The sequence below is a fragment of the Chiroxiphia lanceolata genome, chromosome 3, assembly GCF_009829145.1.
Source record: "Chiroxiphia lanceolata isolate bChiLan1 chromosome 3, bChiLan1.pri, whole genome shotgun sequence".
Lineage (NCBI taxonomy): Eukaryota > Metazoa > Chordata > Aves > Passeriformes > Pipridae > Chiroxiphia > Chiroxiphia lanceolata.
Genome location: NC_045639.1, coordinates 52,010,205 through 52,032,708, shown reverse-complemented (window position 1 = coordinate 52,032,708; position 22,504 = coordinate 52,010,205). Strand labels below are relative to the sequence as shown.

The 22,504-nt window shown below is 35.7% G+C and overlaps 1 protein-coding gene across 14 annotated transcripts in view; it reads left to right on the top strand.

The window, feature by feature from the left end:
- The window catches only part of SYNE1 (spectrin repeat containing nuclear envelope protein 1), a 298,629-nt gene that overhangs the window by 49,570 nt on the left and 226,555 nt on the right, over positions 1-22,504 (top strand). For 11 of the 14 annotated variants that reach the window (XM_032684535.1, XM_032684534.1, XM_032684533.1 and 8 more), the window contains 10 exons: positions 1,958-2,053; positions 3,862-3,945; positions 7,035-7,055; positions 7,333-7,425; positions 9,058-9,236; positions 10,779-10,975; positions 11,117-11,226; positions 18,911-19,018; positions 19,770-19,907; positions 21,060-21,224. In XM_032684535.1, coding sequence (XP_032540426.1) covers positions 1,958-2,053; positions 3,862-3,945; positions 7,035-7,055; positions 7,333-7,425; positions 9,058-9,236; positions 10,779-10,975; positions 11,117-11,226; positions 18,911-19,018; positions 19,770-19,907; positions 21,060-21,224 — 1,191 coding nt within the window. Of the gene's footprint in view, positions 1-1,957; positions 2,054-3,861; positions 3,946-7,034; positions 7,056-7,332; positions 7,426-9,057; positions 9,237-10,778; positions 10,976-11,116; positions 11,227-18,910; positions 19,019-19,314; positions 19,336-19,769; positions 19,908-21,059; positions 21,225-22,504 lie in introns of those variants that run through there. The other 3 variants (XM_032684546.1, XM_032684531.1, XM_032684542.1) reach the window with 2 other exon arrangements.

Here is a 22,504-nt window from a genome sequence, read left to right as displayed (position 1 = left end):
AAGAGGAATCTGTTCTTTTATATATGCCACTGAAAATATAACTCATTCCACACTTCTGAGAGTGACTGGAATCATAATAATAAGGTAAATTCTATGCTATGTGCCCCGAGTATTAAAAAATCCAAACAAGTGATTTATGAAACACAATGAGCATCTTATCTCCTTGTAATTTGGTGTTAACACATTCAGGGCAGTAAAAAACATTGTATTATAAAGTGTGTTACAGAGAATGTTTTTGGCAATCTGTATAAATAACTAATTTTCCCTCTTAGAGGAGTTTCATACAAGAGATCTTGTGGCACAGATGTTGTATCTACTTTCTGTTCCTGTTTTATTGGCTGTAAGGTATATGGTGTGTACTGCTAAAACAGTGGCAGTGCTTGTAATTATGCAACCTTCCAGCAACAAAAAGTGCCCTCCACTACTGGAACAGTTAGATAGGTGGTGAGATTTTTTTTTTAGGCTTTCACGTCTTGTTGAATTAGGGTGGCAGCTGCTATAATCCTCTTGTCTTTATGGCTAAATTATTTTAGCACATAATTCTTCAGTGTTTTGTCATGTGGTAATACTGATAAAACCAAAGCTGCTCCAAACTTCAGATGGGAAATGATAACATAGAAGGTGAGGAAAATTAATTGCATTTATATCAACTGCCTGTGATTCAAGACTGGGAGAAATTAATCTCCAGTGACCTGTTTGCTCCACTGATTTCTTTAGTGCTATATTAAGGAAGAGCATGATTCACTATCTATTGCATTGCTAGGAATTAAAAAAGAACTATGACTAAATATACCCTTGTAATGAGTTGTAGTGCTGCTTTATTTTATATACACAATTAAGACAGGACATTTTGATTTTGGGAGCTAGAAACCTTTGCTTTCTCCTGATTTATTATAGCATTTTTAGCTTTTCAAGGGCAGTGTTTCATTTGTTAGGGTCATCTTTTCAAATCTCTGTTTCTACACAACGAAAGTCATTGGTAAGTTGTTGTTCAAGCACCCTTTTTAATAAGTATCCCAAAAACAAGTTATTAAATCTAAAGTAGTTTCAAGAATTTTTTAGTCTCATTGTCATTTTAGTGAATTAGCAGGTATTATTATTGCAATCATTATTATCCTTAAAAGGTATATGAACGCTCACAATCTGATGGAGGGCAGAGCTATATGTCAGCTGGAGCAAGTTTAAACTTTTTATTTCTAAGAGACATTTTGTGATCATTAAAATACCGACCAGCTGAGAGTGGTAGTTCCACAAACCGAGATGCATTTAAAAATACAGAGCTTTATGATGTGACCTTGTTATTTAAAATTTCTAAAAGATCATCTATTTACATATTTTTCAGTATCATCATTGTTGTGCTTGCAAATGTAAAGGCATATGCTGAGCAATTTGTCTTGAGTAGGAGCTGACACAGTGCTAACGGCACCAGAAGCCTGCAAGGCCTGGAGGAGAGGAAATACAGCAACTCAGTGTAACAACTGTCAGCTGTGAGAAAGTAGCAGCACTGCTCAACCAGCTACACTGCTCTAGGGATCTTTCCTTCTTACAGCTCCTCGTATTCCTCGGACTGAGAGAGTGAAATTTCTGTGACATACTTAACACTAGGGAAAATATGCTGATAGATTGAAATGTGACTGTAATAGATCTGTAAGTTTTGTGTTATTTTATAGACTCAGAGGCAGTTGTTGGTGTGTTTCTTTGCTTGTTTCAGGGAGAAGGAGGTTTTTTCCATTGTATCATCAGTGGCAGAAAGCATCTAGTGTTACAGTCCTGTGCCAGAAATGTGAAGTAGTTAAACAGTGTGGTGGCAAAGCAATGGTTAAAGGATACATTGATGTTAAACATTATAAAACACAAAGAAGGGGACCAGCCACTCTGTGGTTCTGTTTGAAGGGAAAACAGTTAGGATGTGATACTGGTGAGCTTTTATAATATCTGAAGTCTTCTCCCTTTCCAGCGCAATCCTCCCATGCTGGTGAATGATCTGTTTGAAGACATCAAAGATGGGGTAATGCTAATTGCCCTTTTGGAGGTTCTTTCAGGGCAGAAGTTGGTAAGAACTTCCTTCCTTCTAAATGTACAAGATAGTTGCATATCTTCTCTAGGATATAATTTTCTAATAAGCTTCTGTATTTGAATCATGTAAAAAAACGTATTGCTAAATAGGGAAACAAGTTTTTCACAGAATGGGCTATCTGGCTACAAAAATATTATTACAGATTATTACAGGCATTCTTGATTGTATGCATTTTTTTATTAATTTTGTCATAGTAGTTCATAAAAATTGCATATTTGTATTATTCTGTGCAGTTCATCCAGATGTTACCACAGTCAAGGTCTAAACTGCAAGCTATTTCTATACATCTTGAAAAAATGACAGTCTTTTCCTGTTAAATTTACAGCTTTCTCTCAGAAAAAAAAATAACTACTAACCCCTCACATTTCATGGGGGCTTATATCCATTTGCCTTGACAGCTGCTTTGCTAATGTAAAGAACCTTAAATGATGCCAAATGACTTTTTGACAGCCAAGTTTTGTACAGAGAGGACAGTGTGTACATGGCAAATAGACTATCTCTTGGGAGCCAGGATAGTTTTCTCCATAGGAGAAAAAAAAAAGGATTTTAGGCCAAGGGCTCTGACTTTCCCCACACCAGCTTGCAGATCAGATGACAGCATCTGAAGGAGTAGTGAAACAGACTTGCTCCAGGTGTTGCCAGTTTCCTTACATGCAGGCAATTTGCAAGTGCCCTCTTTTTCGTGTTTCACTTCTGTTTTGATTGCAAGTGAAACCACAGATTAGGTAGTAAATCAAACTACAAAAACGATTTTACTTTAAGATGGGAAGAAACTGGACTTTCAAGGGTTTCTATTCTGTTGAAATATACCCATTTCTGTTTCTGTTAGTCTAAGATAGAAAGCCTCCCTCTTGTGGCAAATCAGAAGTAGTAAAATAGGAAAGGAATTTTAACGATGGCACATGTTACAATGAAATTCATTGGATTGTATCCTGCCTATATTAATTAGGGTAAGATGAGAGATATTCCAGAACTGGAACAGTGTCTGGTGAATTTAAAGGTTGTATATACCAGCATATGATATCCTGTAGTAACTGCAAGAGTAATGTCAGAATCTATAGCGGGCCCATGTTAAACCCATTTGTAACATCATGAACAGGAATTTAAATCATAATAGTTTTATATTTGCATTACAACATAAGATTCAGTGGGGAATTTAATTCCACTGTAGTGTATTAGAAGCCTAGGATATGTTCTGTCTTTTTTTAGCCTACTTTTCTGAAGCAAAATTCATTGTTCGGTGGGAATTTGTGATAGCTGGTGTTTTAATTGCCATTAAGGTATTAGAGAGATGGGATGAAAATTCATAGGTAAAATATCTTCACTGCAGAATGATTTTTTTAAATAACAATCACTTTGACTTATACTTTGCAGGCAAAAATATTTCACTGAGGGAATTTTACCTTCTCTCAAATACCCATATATATATATGTGTGTGTGTGTGTGTACATGCGTATAAAAATAGTAGTAGCTTATTTTACATAAGAAGAACAGTTCTCTGATTTGATGATGTTTATGGACTGAAGCCAACAGCTTGCATCCTGAGGTTATTAAGACATACGTAACTTTTTTATAATGGAAGTATCATGTTTATGTCCCCTATATGTGTCAGTCCTCCCTGTTGGTGTATGCAGATATACAGTTCGACAATTTGACTGTTCTAAGGGGCATTTTTACATGTAAATCAGACTATGGTAGGTACGTAGGTATTGATGATAACCTGGAACTTCATTTTTAAATTGGCATAAAACTAATTGGAGTTTAATCTGTTCATTACCTTTAAGCCTTGTGAACAGGGACGTCAGCTGAAGAGAATTCACTGGGTTGCCAACATTGGCACAGCTCTTAAGTTTCTAGAAGGAAGACGGGTAGGTATGGTAACACTTAGCCCTGGTTTTCCTTTTTTTTTCTTTGTTTCCTTAAAGGTATTATTTGTATGCACCCATCTGATTTTTTTCTCCAAAATTTGAGCTATGTATGCAGCCTTCAGTTTATGCAGTGCCTAAAATCTGCAGATCCAAAATTATAAGATCCAACACTAACATGTAACAATGTATAGGGTGAAACTTGTGGGTTTTTTTTTAATTAATTAATAATGAATCATCTTGGATGGTCTTTTTTTTTTTTTTTTTAAGTGATCTCCAGCTCCTCATGTTCTCTACTTCCCTCTTGCTGTTCTCAGCAAAGAATGAACTTTATTTCAGGAGAGACATTCATTTATAATTAAAAGAGTAGATTTCTGGACTTCACTAGATTTGACATGCAAAAATCTGAAATTATAGATGTGAAAATTTAGGACAGTGTGACCCCCTAGTAGTTTGGCAGACTAAGGTTTGGATTTATTCTGGTACAGCCAGTGACTGTGGAAAAGAAACAAAATATTTTATAAACTTAGCAAAAGACAGAAAACCTAAAAATTCAGTGTGATCTAGGTATGCATATCAAATAAAAGCAATCTACTTATACCTTTTTTCCCTGACTTTTCTCTCTGTATTGTAACAACTTGCATCTGGATTTTTTAAATAGATTATAGATATTTTGCTCCTCTAATTTCTGCATTTCAGTTTAATTTTTCTCAATGCAGATATCTCACCTGATGAATTTTATGGCTCCACAATGCGGTACACTGGCAATTGTTGGGTTTTCGCTGTCTTTCCCTCTCTTTAACTCACTGACATCTTGAGCTAATTACATTTATGTTATGTGGGAAACAATCTTGGCAGGTGCCCGTAGAAAGAAATCTAGAAGAGAAGTTTTTAAAATTGAAAAATGTATAACCAAAGCAAAGGCGAGAATATTCCTGAACCAAAATTCAGCTTTAGCTCACGGTTTCACTATTTCAAGAAGTATAACCTGTTGATACAAACCATATCATATGCAGACCGATAGAGGAAGCTTAGATACAGAGATAACTGTTTTGTCTTGAGACCCATATAACCTAAGGCAAGGCTGAGGTAAAGAGCAAAACACCCATACTTCCCTATTTACATGTCACAACATGTTCAGTGACACAAAGTTTAGTGACCCAAACTTTGAATGACCCATCTTAGATCCCAGAAATAACAATGTTGCAGCTAGGAAACTGACCCTCCCAAAAATCAAGATAGATTGCCAGAAATGGAATACTGTGTTTTTGCTTCTGATATCTGAATATTTTTGCCTGGACTTGTCTGAGTTACTTTCATATGTACATTGTATTAATGTGCCATATATTCTTCTAGAGGGAGTTGGAAATATGCAGGACGTCAGGTATATCAGTGTAGTCCATAGCAGGTGGTCCATAGGTTGAATCCAGTCTGAAGGATTTATCTATCCAACCAGTCTGTCACCCTTTTCCTCCCAGAGGAGGTGGGGATGCTTTTCAGACAACAAATGCCTCTTTAGAAAGTCAATGCAGTCCCTGGACTGTACTCAAAGGTGAACAAATGCATGTGAGTGGCTGTGCACAGAGCTTTTGGAAGTGCCAGCAGGGTCTCCTTCCTCCATGGGCTTCCCCATAAATAAACTTTAAACTTTTTACACATTTAATCAACTTCCTATTTTCATTGTCAAAACAGCGTTCTGCAAATACTCCTGTTGTACTACAAACTGCAGCTCACAATTAACAGATGTTATTCTGGGCCAAATTGGTTTTTTTGTCATTCTGAAAAGTTTATTTTTCATTTTGGATCCATTTTAATGGCATATAAGATAAAGGTAACACAATAACTAGAATAGATAGGCTATGCTTCTATGAACAGTAACCTAATGAGAAGCTTTAGCTGAGTCCCTGTAAATCTTTTGAACTGTAGTACATATTAAGAACCCTCACTTTCCAGAAAAAGAAGAGCTTTTGTTGGAATTGGTTCAGCTGAGACAATGAGGTATATTTTTCTTTAGGTAGGTAATAGAAGATTTTTCTTACTGACTGGAAGAGAAACAAGTAGTGCTAATTTTCCTAGAGTTTTGTCCAATTTCTTGATGGAGGGGATTGGAAACCTGTGGGGATTTCTCCTCTGCCTCTTCCTAAGTAACCTGTGGAGATTTAATTCTGAAAAAAACTTTACAACTCTGCACAACAATTTTTTTGTTTGCTCTTGACATTGTCTAGTGGTTTCCAGCTATTGGTTCAGAGAACTACAGTCTTTCCTCTGCTTTGGAGAGACAAATGAGGTCACCTAAAGCCGATGTCTCTCTTTTGCTTGGACTATTCTCCAAGTTTTTTCCATAACCTTTGTCCATGAGCAAGCTTGTAGTGCATGAACACTTTAGCAGTCATTCATATTTTTATCATGATTGGTGGCTGACTCTTGGTTTTGCTGAGGAAATAACTACTAACGTATTTGCTAATTTTCCAATACTATCTGTTTTATTCATATTTCCTTGAGCGTTATCTATCTGTTAATTTCTCTTATATTCTTTATTCCCTCCTTTCCTACCTTTTATCTTATGAGCTTATTTTAGAGTGATATTTTATTTGGACTACAGATTAGCATTTGAGAGTTGAGTGTCATGGACTCTGTTCCCGTTTCTGTTGAAAAACTTAATTTGACCTTGGACAACTACTTTTTTCCCACTCTATTTTTAGAAGAGCTATAGTTAGGTTTGTCTTGCAAGGGAGCCTTAATCAGTGGTTGTGATGTCCTTTACAATAAGAGGTTCTCTGCTGGAGAACAGTGGCATTGTTTTTTCTGTTTTTTTCTTTTATGCATTCCCCCCCTTTTCTTTTTTAAATTTTTAGTCTTAAACTCACTTTTCTTTTTTCATTCCAAATGTATTAGAACTATATCAAGAAACCCTGCATAATTTAAAATCTGTTACAGAGTATTTAATTTGCTCTCCTGATTAAATGTATTGGAAGATGTGGCAAAAAATGTGCTTTCTTCACGTGATAAAATTAGATTAATGCATTTGTGTAATACTTAATAATTAAAAATTTATTTCCATGTCGTATTTTTCCCTTTGCTTTTCATGCTAGTCCATATACAGAGGATCTCCGGTTTGTACAATGTTTCTATCTAATTTTTATTGTTCTTTCCGCTTGAAATGAAATATGTTTTCTACAAGTAATAGCGTGCAATGGTCTTAAAAATCTTTCATTGCCTATAGCTATGCTTGTATGAAAAGTGAAATTGCATCATTCAATGCTTGTGGTTTTTAATGAAGAAACTTTTTGATTGCAGAAATGTATTTAAAATATAAAACCTATTTGAAAGGCATTTCAGAATTGTTATTCTTTTTGTGTGGTAATAACACATGTTTTCTTTCCTATATAGATTAAGCTTGTCAACATAAACTCAACTGATATTGCTGATGGCAGGCCTTCTATTGTGCTTGGCTTGGTGTGGACCATAATTTTATATTTTCAGGTATTACGTTTCTCATACTTCAGTGTAGCTTGCTCAAATAATGGTTCAGATCATCACTTCATAGGAACTGGTGTAGTTCCAGTCTTTCATCATAGCTAAGTCACTTCATAATTAGCTGAGGATCTGCTCCTGAAAAAAGCAACAGTTGATGGTCAGGGTGTTTCACATTGAGTAAAATCAGATATTTGTCTTTAGAGTAGATTGGTCTTTGCCTAGAATGGAGTTCCTTCATCACTGAAACATATTCTTCTACTTTCTCTAAAGAATCCAACAGAGCAAAAGAGGAAAAGAACAGAATTGTGGATTGTTGTTACAAGTATCTTTAGCAACCTCAGTGGTGACTGTGCTGTATGTCTAATTCCAGTGCAATTGGTGTCAGACAGTAATTATTGTCAAACTATACATGTAAAAATGGTGATTTCACTGGGAGATGCAGATATTTGCAGGGATAAAATTTAGCTGCAAATGATGTAGATTGAGAGAGGGTTGCGTTTGTAGAGGAGAAATCATTTGCATTCTGTTGAAGCTAGGTGGGAGGGAAAACTGGCTTCCTAAATCCTGTGCATATGGGTTAACAAAGTGAGTCACTGCTCAACACTTAAAAAAACAACTGATTTTGTTGCTCTTCTATATGGAGTGCTTTGGCTCCCTTGTGATGTAACTTCCATGTCTCAGGGATGCTGTTCTCCTTAGCACCAACCACTGTGATACCTTAATAGCTTAGATCTTAGAATAAAAGTTAGTCAGAATGATATTAACATTTTAATTTGTGGCTCTTTCAGATGAACAGAGAATAGTATGCTTCTCAGACTTATTGAAACTCTAGTTCTCTGAATCAGTTTTATTTGGGTCATTTTCTGAGCTTTTTTTTAGTTGTCACAGGCAGATATATCATTTTAACATGAATGAAAGCAGAAATGCATCAGAGCTGTGGTTCTCATTGTGGCAGGCTCATTCTGGGATGTGACTTTGGATTTTAAGTAGACAACATAGAAAATCTTGCAACATCCTCTGGATATAACTTTGTTATTTTAAAGAACTAAGTTAGTTGTTAGTTAAGTTAATGTTCTTAAAAGAGTTAATGATTTTCATTTGATGAAAGATATAACTGTCCTACACACTCGACAAGCACTATGAAAGCACTTGTCTGCAGTTGCAGTACATTCACTATTTCTTGACAAGGTGCCTCTAAGAAAAACCCCAACTGAGTTTATGCCAAAACAGTACAATAGTAAGTAATGAACTATGCAGATGAGATCACTGAGGTCATTGCCATTCTTTAATTGAATGAGCTTCCTTGGAAATTAGTGGATTGTTTTATAATTTGAATTCAAGCTAAATGTAAGTCATTGTCTCCTATGTTGATGGTAATTTGTCATAATAGATAACATGACACACTTGCATATTGTTCTAGCTGTAGGGTGTCAAGTCAGTGATTGCTAGATGCCTTGTACTTCTGAATATAAGACCATCACCTGGGCACATACATTAGCAGTTTCGAAGCTCCTTTGATGTACAGCATGTTAATCATCCCTTCGGCCCAACTTTGTTTTGACAGTTGTATTAGGAAATAGTTAAAGAAACTGGTGTGAATTAACTACAAAGAGTCCATTAACATTTTTTTCCCTACAGATCGAAGAGCTTACCAGCAATCTCCCACAGCTGCAGTCGTTGTCTAGCAGCGCTTCTTCTGTGGAAAGTGTTGTCAGTTCAGAAACTGCAAGTCCCCCAAGCAAACGGAAGGTGGTAACCAAGGTCCAAGGAAGTGCCAGGAAGGCTTTATTAAAATGGTTACAGTACACAGCAGCAAAGTAAGTAACTTACAAATTAACTTATTTTATATCTTAAGTGCAAACTTTTTACTCAGATTCTAAGCTCTCTCAGTCAGGGATCCTCCTTTTGCTCTGTAGTTATATAGTACCTTCCTATATATATATTTATGTAGCACCTCACCATATTCTTTTAGACAACTGGGGCTGCTAAATGTTGCCACCATACAATAATCATTACAATAAGTAATGATTTCCATTAATTTTACAAGCAATCGTATTTTATAGTTTCTGACTAAAGAATGGGATTGTCTCTGATAGAATGAGGAACTGAAGGGGAATGAGATGCCTGAATGGCAATGTATTAGTCCTGATGCCAAAACACTTGATGTGACACTGCCAGTCCCACACTGACTTAGCATTCCTAAGTGAGAGCTTGTAGAAGCACTAAATTCTGACACTTGCTGTTGAAAGGCAAGTGGTGAAAATTATGTATCTCCTTCTGCAGTTTTTTGATACAAGGGACATAATATTACAAAAATTACCCTGAATTGTCATTCTTTTTAATCCAAGTTATTTTTCAGCTATTTCTTGCTATCTCTTGTTAATTTGAGAATCTTCTAATTTATTTGGTAAGATTATCCCACATTTTTTTTGCTGTCAGCTGCAATTTCCGGTTGTTAAGAAACAAAATGCAAATAGATTCATAAATGAAACTGTCAACTTTATTGGGAAGAGTAGATAAAATGTGTTGAAAGAAACTTAGTGGAAGGATGGTGCACTTTACCTAGTTCTACTTCACATAGTAATTTGCAAGGGCTAGCTCCTTAAAGTCTCCTTAAAGTCAGTGAAAGCATTTCACTGATCCCAGTGAGCTTTGAATGAAACTTTCACTTAGAGTTACTGTTGCTGTGAACCTCCCAATGGCAAGAATACCTTAGTGCCTAAGTGTGTATATGAAATTATAGCATCATTCATGTTTTTGATACGAACATAAAGAAATTTGTGTGTTATATTTCCCACTAAACAACAGTGATGTCACTATTCATGCTTTCATTTAAAAAAAATAGCAGGTTAATGCAGGTTTGGTTTGGTTGAGGTTCTTTATGGGCTTTTTTGGGGTGGAGGGAGGGTTGTTTGTTTTTGGAGGGTTTTGGGGGGTTATTTTCATATGATGGTGTACCTAACTGAACTGCAGTAGTTTTAATTCAGTGAGATTTATAGGGAGTGAGAGAATAGTGAATGAAAGTGCATACATCCACAGACTCCATGTGTGTCATACAAGAACTTTGAGAACCTTGGTGGACTTCATTTTTTCAAAATACCATTGACTTGTTCCCACTACCAAGCCCACTGCGGACAAATACAGCATGTATATGACAAAAAACACTTGGATCTTCATAGGCAAAAATGAATTTATGTAGTGGATGGATGGAGCTGTAGTAGACCTGAATAGCATTACAGGAAAAACATATGGTTTAGGTTTAATGACGGGTAACCACTGGGTGGAGCATCATGTTTCCTCTCCTATTTCATCTAGTCCTGATGTCGTTGGTAACTTCTTTTTTCTTTCGTATTCTTTAGGCAGGTTGGAATTGAAATCAAAGATTTTGGACAAAGTTGGAGGAGTGGTGTTGCATTTCATTCTGTTATTCATGCTGTCCGCCCAGATTTAGTGGACATGGAGAAAGTGAAGGGAAGGTCAAACAGGGAAAACCTGGAAGAAGCCTTTGCACTTGCAGAAGCAGAACTAGGAATTCCAAGGCTCCTTGATCCAGAAGGTACCTAATGTATAGTTGAAAAAAGTTTGAACTACTTACATGGATTCAGTCAGATGTGCGAATTCACGGTGTTTAGAATTCAATTAGCATTTTGTGCCGTTCAGCTAAAATTTTAATATTCCATGTTCTATGCTTGTCTAGATGTGGATGTTGAAAAGCCAGATGAAAAGTCTGTCATGACCTATGTAGCCCAGTTTTTGAAGTACTATCCCAATCCTCATCATACAGTGACTGATGTGCAGGAGAATGATGTAAGTTTCTCTTTATCATGAAAGGGGGCTTTTAAAGTAATATAAATGCATTTTGTAACTTTCTTATAGTTTATTATGTTTTCTTTTGATGAGCAGTTCAAGTGAAAAGCAAGTACAAAAAGAAAACTGGGAAAGATTAGCTCAAAATAAAGGAACCAGTGTTCCAGATGCTTACTAGTAGATGAAGAAAATAAAATGGTGATCCTGCAGATGTCTTTCTATTTTCAGGAATAGTAGTGCCAAACAAAGAACACAAACATTTATTGTAGATAGTAGCAAACGAAGGGATCCTAAAGCTCCTTGAGAAGTTTTCAAGCATAACACCAATGAGATTTCAATAATTTGTTACCTAAAGCAACGTGTCATTTATGTTTCTGTCACACAGTGTTTCTGAAAAAGAACAAGAATAGTCCAAGAAATTGCTTAGGTACAGTCTTTGGGCTTTCAGACTTGAGAGGCATTTACAATTTTGTCACATGTTCCTTTCTGTTTACACTAATGTTTGATTATTTGCTCTGAGGAATTGTTTACAATCATGTTATTTGCTTGGGATTTGATTTGTGTATGTTCTAGTGCATTGGCTTTGCAGTGATATGACTATACTCAGCAATGCCAAGTTATCATGACTCACTTCCTAGTCCTGATCATTTGGTTTCTTCATGACAAACACAGGAAACACTGCTGAGACAATCTGCTCAGCCCCAGCAAGAGAGAAAGAAGAAGCAATTTTTGTCTGTGTTTCTTTGCATTCCCTACAGAGAGAGAGAAGAGTTTTGAAAGGAGTGATTCTCCTTCCTTATGGCTATATGTGGCTAAGGTAGCTGTAGCTTTGCTGTTTAATTCTTGTGCCTGAGCACTGGAATTTTTCATTTTGCTGTCTGCAACATTGGTCTGGAGACATACGTGTGCCATTGTCACAGCATTCCACTGAGCAATGGGGCTGCTGAAGCAGAGTGAGTACTGAAGCCTCATGCTGTGGCCTGTGGCAGGCTGAGGCAGTCTTGCCATCTCCATGCCATGGCACACAGTGCAGTTTCTGTTTGTTTTGGCCAGGTCTGCTGCCTGTGCTGGCATTGGGTTTTGAGGAACAACCTCACTACCTTCTCCTGAACTTTATGTAGAGATGATGCAGAAGAATGCAGGACTCAGCCACTCCATGCTCTGCCTGCCTCTGGCTGTACCCGCAGAGATGGTAGCCCAAGTTATGAAAGAGAAACTAATGAGTTTCATCCAGAATTCCAACTAAATTAGTAGGAAGCAAAACAACACAAATCAATTTGACATGTGGACGTGCTGATCTCAGACCACTTTGTGTTCTTGGATATCACTAAGACATTCCACTAGCAATCTGGATAAATGTTGGTAAAACTGCTGATCTCTTGCATGTCACACTGCAGAAACCAGTAACTCCCAGATTCTGAGAAGAAAGTAAGAGTTTGACATTGCACTAAATTTCTAATGTCATCATTCTTTGTCATCTTCCTAGAGAAGGAACTGTAGTCCTTCTTACTGACCTGGAGTATCCATGTACATCTTTACATTATTTGGTTTATTACTATTAATTTTATTATTTAGGATAGGATTCATCCATCTTTAAAATCTGAAAGCTAGATACTTGCAGCATTCCACCTGTAGTCTGCAAGAGATAGACCCTTTCTGAGATGGCGTCTTTCTTAAGACAGTGTCCTAAATTATCTTCTGGAAGCTCGTATTGCAGAGCATTTCAACAGAGTTAAAACTGAGTCAGATTAATCCATTCCTTAGGTAATAATAGAATAAAATGTTGGCAGTTGATTAAAAAGAAATCCAGACATGCTTTTTGGTTTTGTGACCAGCATAATTCCCCTATTTTTAGCCTTTTTGTCTTCCTCCTGAAGTAGAGAGGAAATAAATAATGAAATATTTATCACTCAGTAGTAGAATCCAGGTACCTGGGAGAGATAACATTACAAGATTCTTATCCCTTGACCTCTTGGGGTACTCTTAATTTCTTGTTTTCCAAAATTAAGGACTTCTAGGTTATATTCCACCCGACGTATTAAGTGCTTGCTGTAGAATGAGTTGGACAGTAGATGCTAGATACAACCGGTTTTATCTATCTGTCAGAAAGAACTGAAAGAGACTTTTTTAGTTGCAGATGCCTAAATTTAGTTCGAAGAATCCTGCTTCAGAGTGAAGTATGTCTGAGTGATTATTGACAGGGAGGAGGAGGGCAAGAGGAGATTTCTAACCCTCTTCTCCCACCCTCCAGCTAACTCAGCTGCCACTGTGTTTCCTCAAGATGTGTTGTCCACCCAAATTCCTGTTCATCTTCCCTCCTGATTCAATGCTCAGTTTATAAAGAATTTGCATTGAAAGAATTGGAGTAATGATTGAAACTTATCCCTTATTTGTGGTCAGAGAGAGCAGTTATTTGCATGTGCATTTCCAGAATTAAAAGATATCTAATATCTCATGCATGGACCAGCTATGAACATACGTGAACTTGTGTAGTCAACACATCTCAAAGAATCACAGTTACTCTAAGGTGAGTAACTATTTTTCCAGATAAAATAAATCATGTAGTGACAAATAACCTGAAAATCAGATCTAATATGAAAACTACTTCACTAGATATGATACAGGCACGTGAGCTTGATAATAGTTTTAAGTACGTCTTGTATTCCTACATGTGTGGCTCTCATTGTTCTCTCTGGACTTTCTGCCTGCTTTGCTTTATTTTATTTTGCCTCTTTTTTTTTTTCCCCTGCTTCTCGTTTTCCCTATTGTTTCTTATTGCTAGGAACTTCAAGCAATCTCAACTTTTGTCATTTCTTTTATGAAATTTAAGGTAAGGGTAAATGCTCCAGAATAATTGCTTGAATTAGACCTCTCATGGTTGTTATATTTTTTCATCCTGCACTTGTATGACTTTAGATTTGGGGGTTTTTTATGTACATTGGTTTGCTAGCCTTAAGTTAATCTTTCCAAAAAAGCAGATAGGTGACCATGATAAATCTAAGTCTGCTTTCTTACATGAGCTGATCCTCGCAGCCTAATCCTTAACTTTGCAAATGACTTAACAGAAATATTATAGAAAAGCAATAACTTTCCTATAATAGAACTCAGATTGTGCTTTTGGTTTTCTTAAATATAGATATAAACCTGAAAAAGAATAGATTATATCTTGATGTTTCTACACATCTAATCTCATTTTAGATTAGATGGATATTTTTGTATGTCTTTAGGTTTATAGAGTAGATACTAGAGTATGATTGTGTAAGTGGTATACGTGGACTGTGGGTTGGAAGGAGAGCATATTCATATGTAATTGCATGTTATACACTGCTCCTTTTTTCACATAAATTAAGATATTTTAAAAAATATACTTTTTAAATCATCTTGGACATTTAGACACTTATAATTTTCTGGTATTAACTGAGAGAAGTTCAGAAAACTAACATGGAGTATATGAAATGAACATTCAGAGGTGAAACTGGAAGACTGCAGAAGTGAATATATTATGAAATAAGTAACAGGTATCACTGCAGTCAGTCAATACTGTTTATAGTTTGACATGATACAATTAATTACCCAGGTTCCACACTCGTGGGGGTTTTTTTGGTTGGTATAGGGTTTTTGAAATACATATATAAAAATAGATTATTTTAAAGTGACTATGATCAAGGGTTCATCTCGCATTATGTATATCTAACTAGTGATGTGCTGAAGTAAAGATTAATACTGAAAGCAGAATTATTCCTATATTCTCAATCCATTCAAATAAATTTGGGCATCTTTAATGGGACCTTATACCTTCTTAGCGTTACACAGCCTCAGCGCATTGCTTCTTAAGCTGGAGGAGATTTGAAGTGGCTAAAGCTCTGTTGATTTCCTTAGCATAGTATAAATTTAACTATAAAGAAAGCACACTCCCTCAAAGTATTTCTGATGTAAAGTCTTTCTCTTCTTATGTTCTGATGAGCAAGTAATTCAGAAGATAATCCTGTCATTTCTGACATCTTTATGCCAGCAGAGTTCCCCAATGTAAGAGGAATTTCCTGAGAAGCAGCTGCAAAAATAGCTTTCTGAGCTCTTCCAGTGATTTAGTCTACTTTTACAGAGAGTCATTAATAGCTCATCCCTGAAGGTGATACTTGGCTCAGCATTCCTCCTGCATCTGTGATACTGTTGTCGGTGTATGAGTTTCAGTAACAAATTTATGGATAAACTTTTTTAAAGGGACTTGATTTTCTCAGTACATATGCAATAGAGTAGTTCAATGTCCCTGAAAAACAGGTGATTTAAATTTTTTTAGATTTAAAAGTTAATATTTGAATATTCCATCATGTCTGTACCTGAGAATTTGAACAGCTCTCCTGGTTTATAATTACATACTAGAGAACACAAAAAAGCACTCCTTTTCTGGTCCATGATTAAAATTCTCATGATATTTTTAGCTCTTCAAACACTATAGTATTCTGTGTTATGTAATTTTCAAATTAACTGTGTCATATCAGTTAATAGACTAATGTTTTGGCTTTGAGCCTGGGCTGAAAATTTTCTTTGTAAAATTAAATTGTAGCCCCTTAATATACTGGAACTCATAAACACTTTTCTCTAATTACCTTCTTTGATGTTCTTTGTCAGTTGAGTGCTCCAGTTCTGTTAATCTCTGCAAATCAGGGAATAGTCATAGAAAGGCATCAGGATAAATTAATACCTTAAAATACTGCTTGGAAGTAGCATGCTGAGTGAGTCACAGGGTCTTAGATAAACTCAAATAAATGTTACGAGAGATCAATGATCCTCACACTGGGGAAAACTCAGTTATAATTACTCTAGATAACTTTTGTTTGGTGTTTTACGTTCTGATCTGTATGCTGCTTCAGATGTGCAGGCTTTAGAAAATAGTTTACATAGCTGTAAGGATGTCCTTTTGATATTTTTTACTTAGAGTAAGAACCACTAAGCCCTAATAAAAATCTTGTTTTAAGAATGATAGCTCTGTGGAATGTTAATGACAAGTGCCTCGGTGTGTTTAAGTGAATATTTTCTGTTAGTTACCCAAGCTGAGATTTTGAAGTGCTTTAGTATCAACCAAGGACCACAGAACCAAATTTGCAGGTGATAAGTGTTGCACTGAACTGCAAACTTGTGAAAATGTATGAATGAATAAATAAATAAAATGCTTATCATGCATTGTTGCAGTGTCTTTAACAGCATTCAGTTAGACCATTACTGAAACACCTACATCTTCTAAAATTAAACAAACAAAAATATGTCTAATTAACTCATTTTAAAAAATGACAGAAGACTCAATGCCACCTGTTAACATTATCTTTTCACTTAGTGTTGGAGAAACAGTATATGATTTAAGAGAGATGAGGCTGTTCCTGTGTTCTTTATCTTCAGGTACCATAGAGGTATCTTAATCCCAGTGATAGTCTATTTCAAAAAGATTTGGTCAGAGCCAGTTTCTGCCATTATTGAATTTCCTGTGATAACAGGAACCTTACAAAATACCTATTTTGCTCAGATTACTGTATGAACAGTTGCTGGCACACTGATACTCTTTCAAAGTCTTACCTTAAGGAGGTGCTTCTCAGCAATATGAGTGTGAGCCATAGAGGAAATGGCTGTTTTAGAAAACTAAACAGTGTTTTAGAAAACTAAATTTATAGTGTGAATTAAAAGTAATATATGCAACATTGGGACACACTTGTTCTCTTACTGAGGTTAAGAATATCTTACTGAAAGTTTTATTTAGTAGGATTGTTACAGGATTTTCAATCCATTAAGATGCATATTTTAGTATTGCCTTGATGGAGCTGGCAGCTAAATACTAATAGAAATCTCAGTAGTCTCACTAAAGTTTTAGATTCTAAAGAATAGAGTAAATTTAATACCAAAGTTCTTTTTCTGATAGTGGGATGAGGTAAGATTCTCTCTGGTTATATTCTTCTTGTTTGGACTGGACAATCTTAAAGGTCCTTTCCAACCTAAATGATTCTGTTATTGTCCTCCTAGGGGAGTAGTCCTGACTTTGCTGTTTTTCTCAAAGAATCTTGATGTTATTTTTCCACACACAGTCCAGAAGAGTCGTCGTCTTCTCTATATTTAAATGATTTGAGAAGTTGGAAGTGCTAGGAATTCTGGCTTCTTGAGTCACCATGTGCAGTCAAGGAAAGCCCAGTATTAGAAATATCTGGAGCAGGAAAGTGTCATATCTATCCTATACTGTTTCTCAGGTGTTAGCTTTTGTGCATCAGAAGCCAGGAGCATAAGTTATACTGAACTTTGTTTCTGGCACAGCTGCTTAATACCATGTTAACCTCACTGGAACTACCCAGCTATCAAGTTAACAGCTATAATATCTGTGATTTTTGCAACAATCGGTTGTGCAAACTCTGTCCAACCAAATACCGCTGTTTTGAGTAGAGGATCAATAAGAGAATCAGTAGAAATACACTAAAGAAGGATTTCTTTCATATGTGACGAACCTGTCCTTTCTTCGGCTGAAAGAGCAGTAACTCTATGCTTTTTGACCTGTTTAGGGAAATTATATTTTATATATTTGAGGCAACTTTCAAAGAAAGGAATCATAACTGGCTCCTTTCCCAGGTCAGGATCTTTTTTTAAAAGACGTACTTGGCTTCTTAAATACAGGGCAGTGACTATTTTTTTTTTTATCCTGTGGTCCAGTTTTCTCTCATGTAATGCTTAAAATTTAATCACTCATTTTAGGTGATTAGCTTATATGCTGGAATATTGCATTTGTTCACTGTAATAGATATGTTTGGGGCAAATTTTACAGGAGTATGGCTACTTTGGTTTCAAGAAGTAGCTTCTGATTAACAGCCAACACATATGGTTCATTGTTTGGAAATCTGAGATGGACACTTGTGTCCTACTTGATCAGGCTGCTTACACAGTGCACAAAATACTCTCTGTTGTCTACTAACCTTCACATACAACATGCTCACAAACCTGAGATTTCCTGTTAGTATTTTTCTGTTGACTGCCAAGTCACTGAATTCTGCATAGAACTTTGCAGCCTTACGAAGCAGCAGTGCTATGACAGACTGAAGTGTTAAAGGAAAACTGTAAAACAAATATGCTTTTCTTCAAAGCCATAAAATGGCATAGAAGCAAGAGAAACTGAATACAATTGGGTTTTCTATATTTCTTTTCGTTTTCGATGTAAAATATTCTGACCTTGGGAACTTGATGTCAAGGATTGCCCTGGAGTTGCTCAGAAAATAATTTCTTTTTCAGCAATAACAGACGAGCAAATAAAATGTTAGTAAAAGATGAAAAAATCCTCTCCTGTCTCAGCTTAATTAACTTTTATTGAAAATTGACTTAGCAAATCTGTGGAAGACTAAAATTAGTTATTAAGGTATATTAAAAGGACTTTGTTTTAATATATCAGATGAGAATTGCAAGTAATATCTTGGACTCTGCATTGTCCCAGTTTGTCATGATTTCACCACTGCAAGACTCTTGTCTAGTTGCTGAGTTCTCTTATACTCAGGAATTGCTTTTCAGTTAGGTAAATGATAAGAAAATTGGGTCCACCAACTTTCACTACAACTAATGACCTTGACTTGCTATAGAGATGTTAATTTCTGGACTATATCTGACACCTCTACTAATAGGCTGCAATGGAGTTTTTTTAATATGTGATTGTACTACATCACAGAAGGAAGACAGACTGGTGCTGAGAGAACTAAAAGTGTGGGCAGAACAATTTGAAAGAGACATAGCCCGAGCACAGGTGGCAGAAACAAGCTTACAAGAGAAATATCAGGTAAGCAGCAGGGAAAATTGTGTATGATAAGAAATTATTGACATTATTATGTGTAAAAGTACTGCAATATTTTATGCAGTCTGTATATATGTGAGTCAATATATTGTTGTTTAAAGAAATAAGGACACAAACTGTCTTGCCTTTATTGGTGGAGGAATTATAATGTCAGAATCAGCTTTGCTACGTAGGACAGTGCACAGATGGTTTGCCTAACACAGAGCTTTTCCTAGCAGTGTGAAGAAGAACTGTCCTAGTTAGAAGTGAGCATGTGTCTCTGCCATCCTTCCAGATCCTGCATGATTTAGCTCAGATAGGAGGTATGTCTGAAGTCTGGATGAAGTGACAGGTGGAAAGGACAGGGCTTAGAGCTTTGTTTTTATCCCATCTCTCAAAGGTTAATGTCTAAGTCAGCAATACAAATTTTGGCCTAAATTTTCTCCTGAAGCTTGACCATTCCTAAAAGCAGCCATTGTCCTAAGTAGCATTAATTTGATTTGCCAGTTTATCTGATAGGTTATTATTTCATTTCATATAGAGTTCAGGCATCTGATAACTGAAGGGAAATACAAAAGTCCTACCTATATATAAGTAATAAATATACAAGTAAGTGTGGAAGTTTAATGCTACCCTTCTTCATGAAGGATTAGGACTTCTATCAGTACAAAATTGTCATAGGTTGTAGTACTCCATAAATGTTGAAGAATTTAACTCTTTGACTCTGTACTATATTGATGTGATTTTCTCCTTGCAGTCATTTAAGCATTTCAAAGTACAATATGAGGTAAAAAGGAAACAGATTGAACTTGCAACCCAGTCATTAAGGAAAGATGGTAAATTATCACTCGATCAAGCTATGGTGAAGCAAGCATGGGAAAGAGTTTCTTCCAGGGTAAGTTAAAATTATTATGCTATGTATTTTTTTATTAAATGAAGGATGAGAATTTAAAATCGTTTAGACATCCTTTACTATTGATTTTATTAGGCATTGGGAACCTAAAAGTGGACTAAATTTCTAGCACTGCTGTATTATTTTGCATTTGTTTTGAGAATATTAACTGCACTACCATCTTCAATATTGCTCAAAGATGGAATATAGACTTTAAGAAAAGGACTATACTTTGAGGTTTCCCTTTAATGAAAAAGTGTTAACCCTGCTTCGTGAAGTTCAAAACGTGGATAAAAAGAAAAGCATGCACAATACCCCTTCCAAACCCAGTGTTCTAGTGCAAATTGCTAGTTATTTGAGAAATTCTAATATAACATCTTTTTAATATAACTAAAAAAGCTTTCTGTATAGTACTGAATACTTTATGAATAAATGAGACTTTAATTCTATTTTTGACCTGTTTGCAATAGTAATAAATTAGTATTAGTATTTGTGATAGTAATTTTGTACAATTTAATGAAAATCCCTAGCAAGTTATATTATTTGTCTCAAATAAGAAGTTATTAAATCATTATTACGAGTGCATATTCATAGTGTATATATGTATTTTTTATGTCATATATTTAACAGAGGATCTGTTTAAAAATATTCTGGAGTTCTCACATAATTTGCATTATGTTTTCACTCCCATAACTGGGATTGCCAATAAGACACTGTATTTTACTGCCATATTCTCGCCTCCACAGTCCTTTGAGATTCATTTGCACCTTACATATATAAAATATGTTCAAAATAGAGATAAAAAGATTTTATTCAGGAACATGAATTAAACTACATTGCTGGACGAAGGTCTTGCGTCCCTTACTGGACCTGTTAACTGTTGAAATTCCAGATCTTTAGCTTGTCAGTTGTTCCAGTTTATTTGTGGTCATTCTGTAACTCCATTTCCCATTCTGAAAGGGAAATATGTGAATCAACAAATCCTTACAGAGATCTTGTTGCCTGTGAGAATGCTATAATTTCCAAACTCATGTGGAGTAGTGTATCTGTTATGTGGGGTTTTGGTCTTACAGTATAAAGTCGGATTTTCATCAATGTACTTTTTGTATAATTTAGCAAGGAAGTAATTTCAATCCTTTTACTTTTATTTCCTAGCTGCTTGATTGGCACATATACCTTGATAAATCTCTTCCTGCACCTTTGGGTACCATAGGTGCTTGGCTCTATAGAGCAGAGGCTGCTTTGAGGGAAGAAGTGACTGTTCAGCAAGCTCACGAGGAAACAGCAAATACAATACACAGGAAGCTTGAACAACATAAGGTAGATGTACATGCATTCATTCTGTGCATTGCACTTCATTGTTGCCACAGCTGTAAATGATCCATACTATACAAAGATTATTTCTAGTTTCTGTGGATTGTGTCATCCTAATGGTGGCTAAAACCACATGTCTTGTTGTGATGACCTGAGCCATGATATCCCTGTATCTTAAAAGCAATATTCAAAGTTGTTTTTGAATGTTCCTGCTTCCTTTATCTGAAAGATACCAGGTATTAATATTTTAATTTCTATGTAAAATTCTGAAGGGAGCTCATAAGTTGGGTACATTGTTCAACCAGTAAGAACGTACTGGGTGAAACAGGAAAGAGGGAGAAAACCTACAAACTGTGTTGATATCACTGCAGGGGATATGCATGGAGGAGAGAAAATTAGAATAAAATGTATTTTCATAGGGTCGTGATGACAGATAGCATGATAGCCATCTGCGATGGCACATAGCATGCTGTGGTAAACAGGAAACTTTTCCAGATGAATTTAAATAGCTGTAGCATTATTCTTTGCTGAGTCCAAGTTCTCATTTAAAATCAAAACTGTGAAGTTTGTCTGCATTTATGTAATATGTATGAGTAAAATATATTGGTGAAAAAATACGTTGGTGAGATGATAAAAGAAACTGAACCAGTAAATGAAAGGGAAGAGATGGTGTAGAGAAAGGCAGTACTTGAGGCAGTAAGGCTGTATTGTTTTACATCTCTTTTTTTCTCTATCACTACCATTTTAAAATTTGATTGTAAATTCGTAATTTTTTGTGTTTAGGATATGGGTGGGGGTTTTGTATCAAAAAGTAATGTCATATAATGAAAAGCCAAGAAGTTTCATGGTCACGTGATTACTTTTTATTAGAACAATTTCAGCTCTTCTAACTTTAGTAATAGCTAATAAAGTTAAACAATATTAAAATCTATGAGGAAGATATGGGGTCTAGTCTCTCATAATGAATTTTACTAACTTTGTTATTAACATCAACTGTTTAGGGATTCATAGGATTTGGCATTTGTTTTAAAAATAACATGTCAAACGCTCTTTTGTTAGAGTGTGAACACTATAGACCTCCTTTGATACACTCATAAGAAGGACAAAAGAGTGTATCCTAAGCTGTGTTTTATTTGCATCAGAAATACTGTGGTGAGGAATTTTTGTACCAACAAATAAACTTTGATTTAGGTTAATCTGTGCCAGGGGAGTTTTCCCATGAGAGTAGGATAGAAAAAGCTTCAAGAGAAGCATGTGTAATTATATCTGCTCCTGGAGTTTGTTTT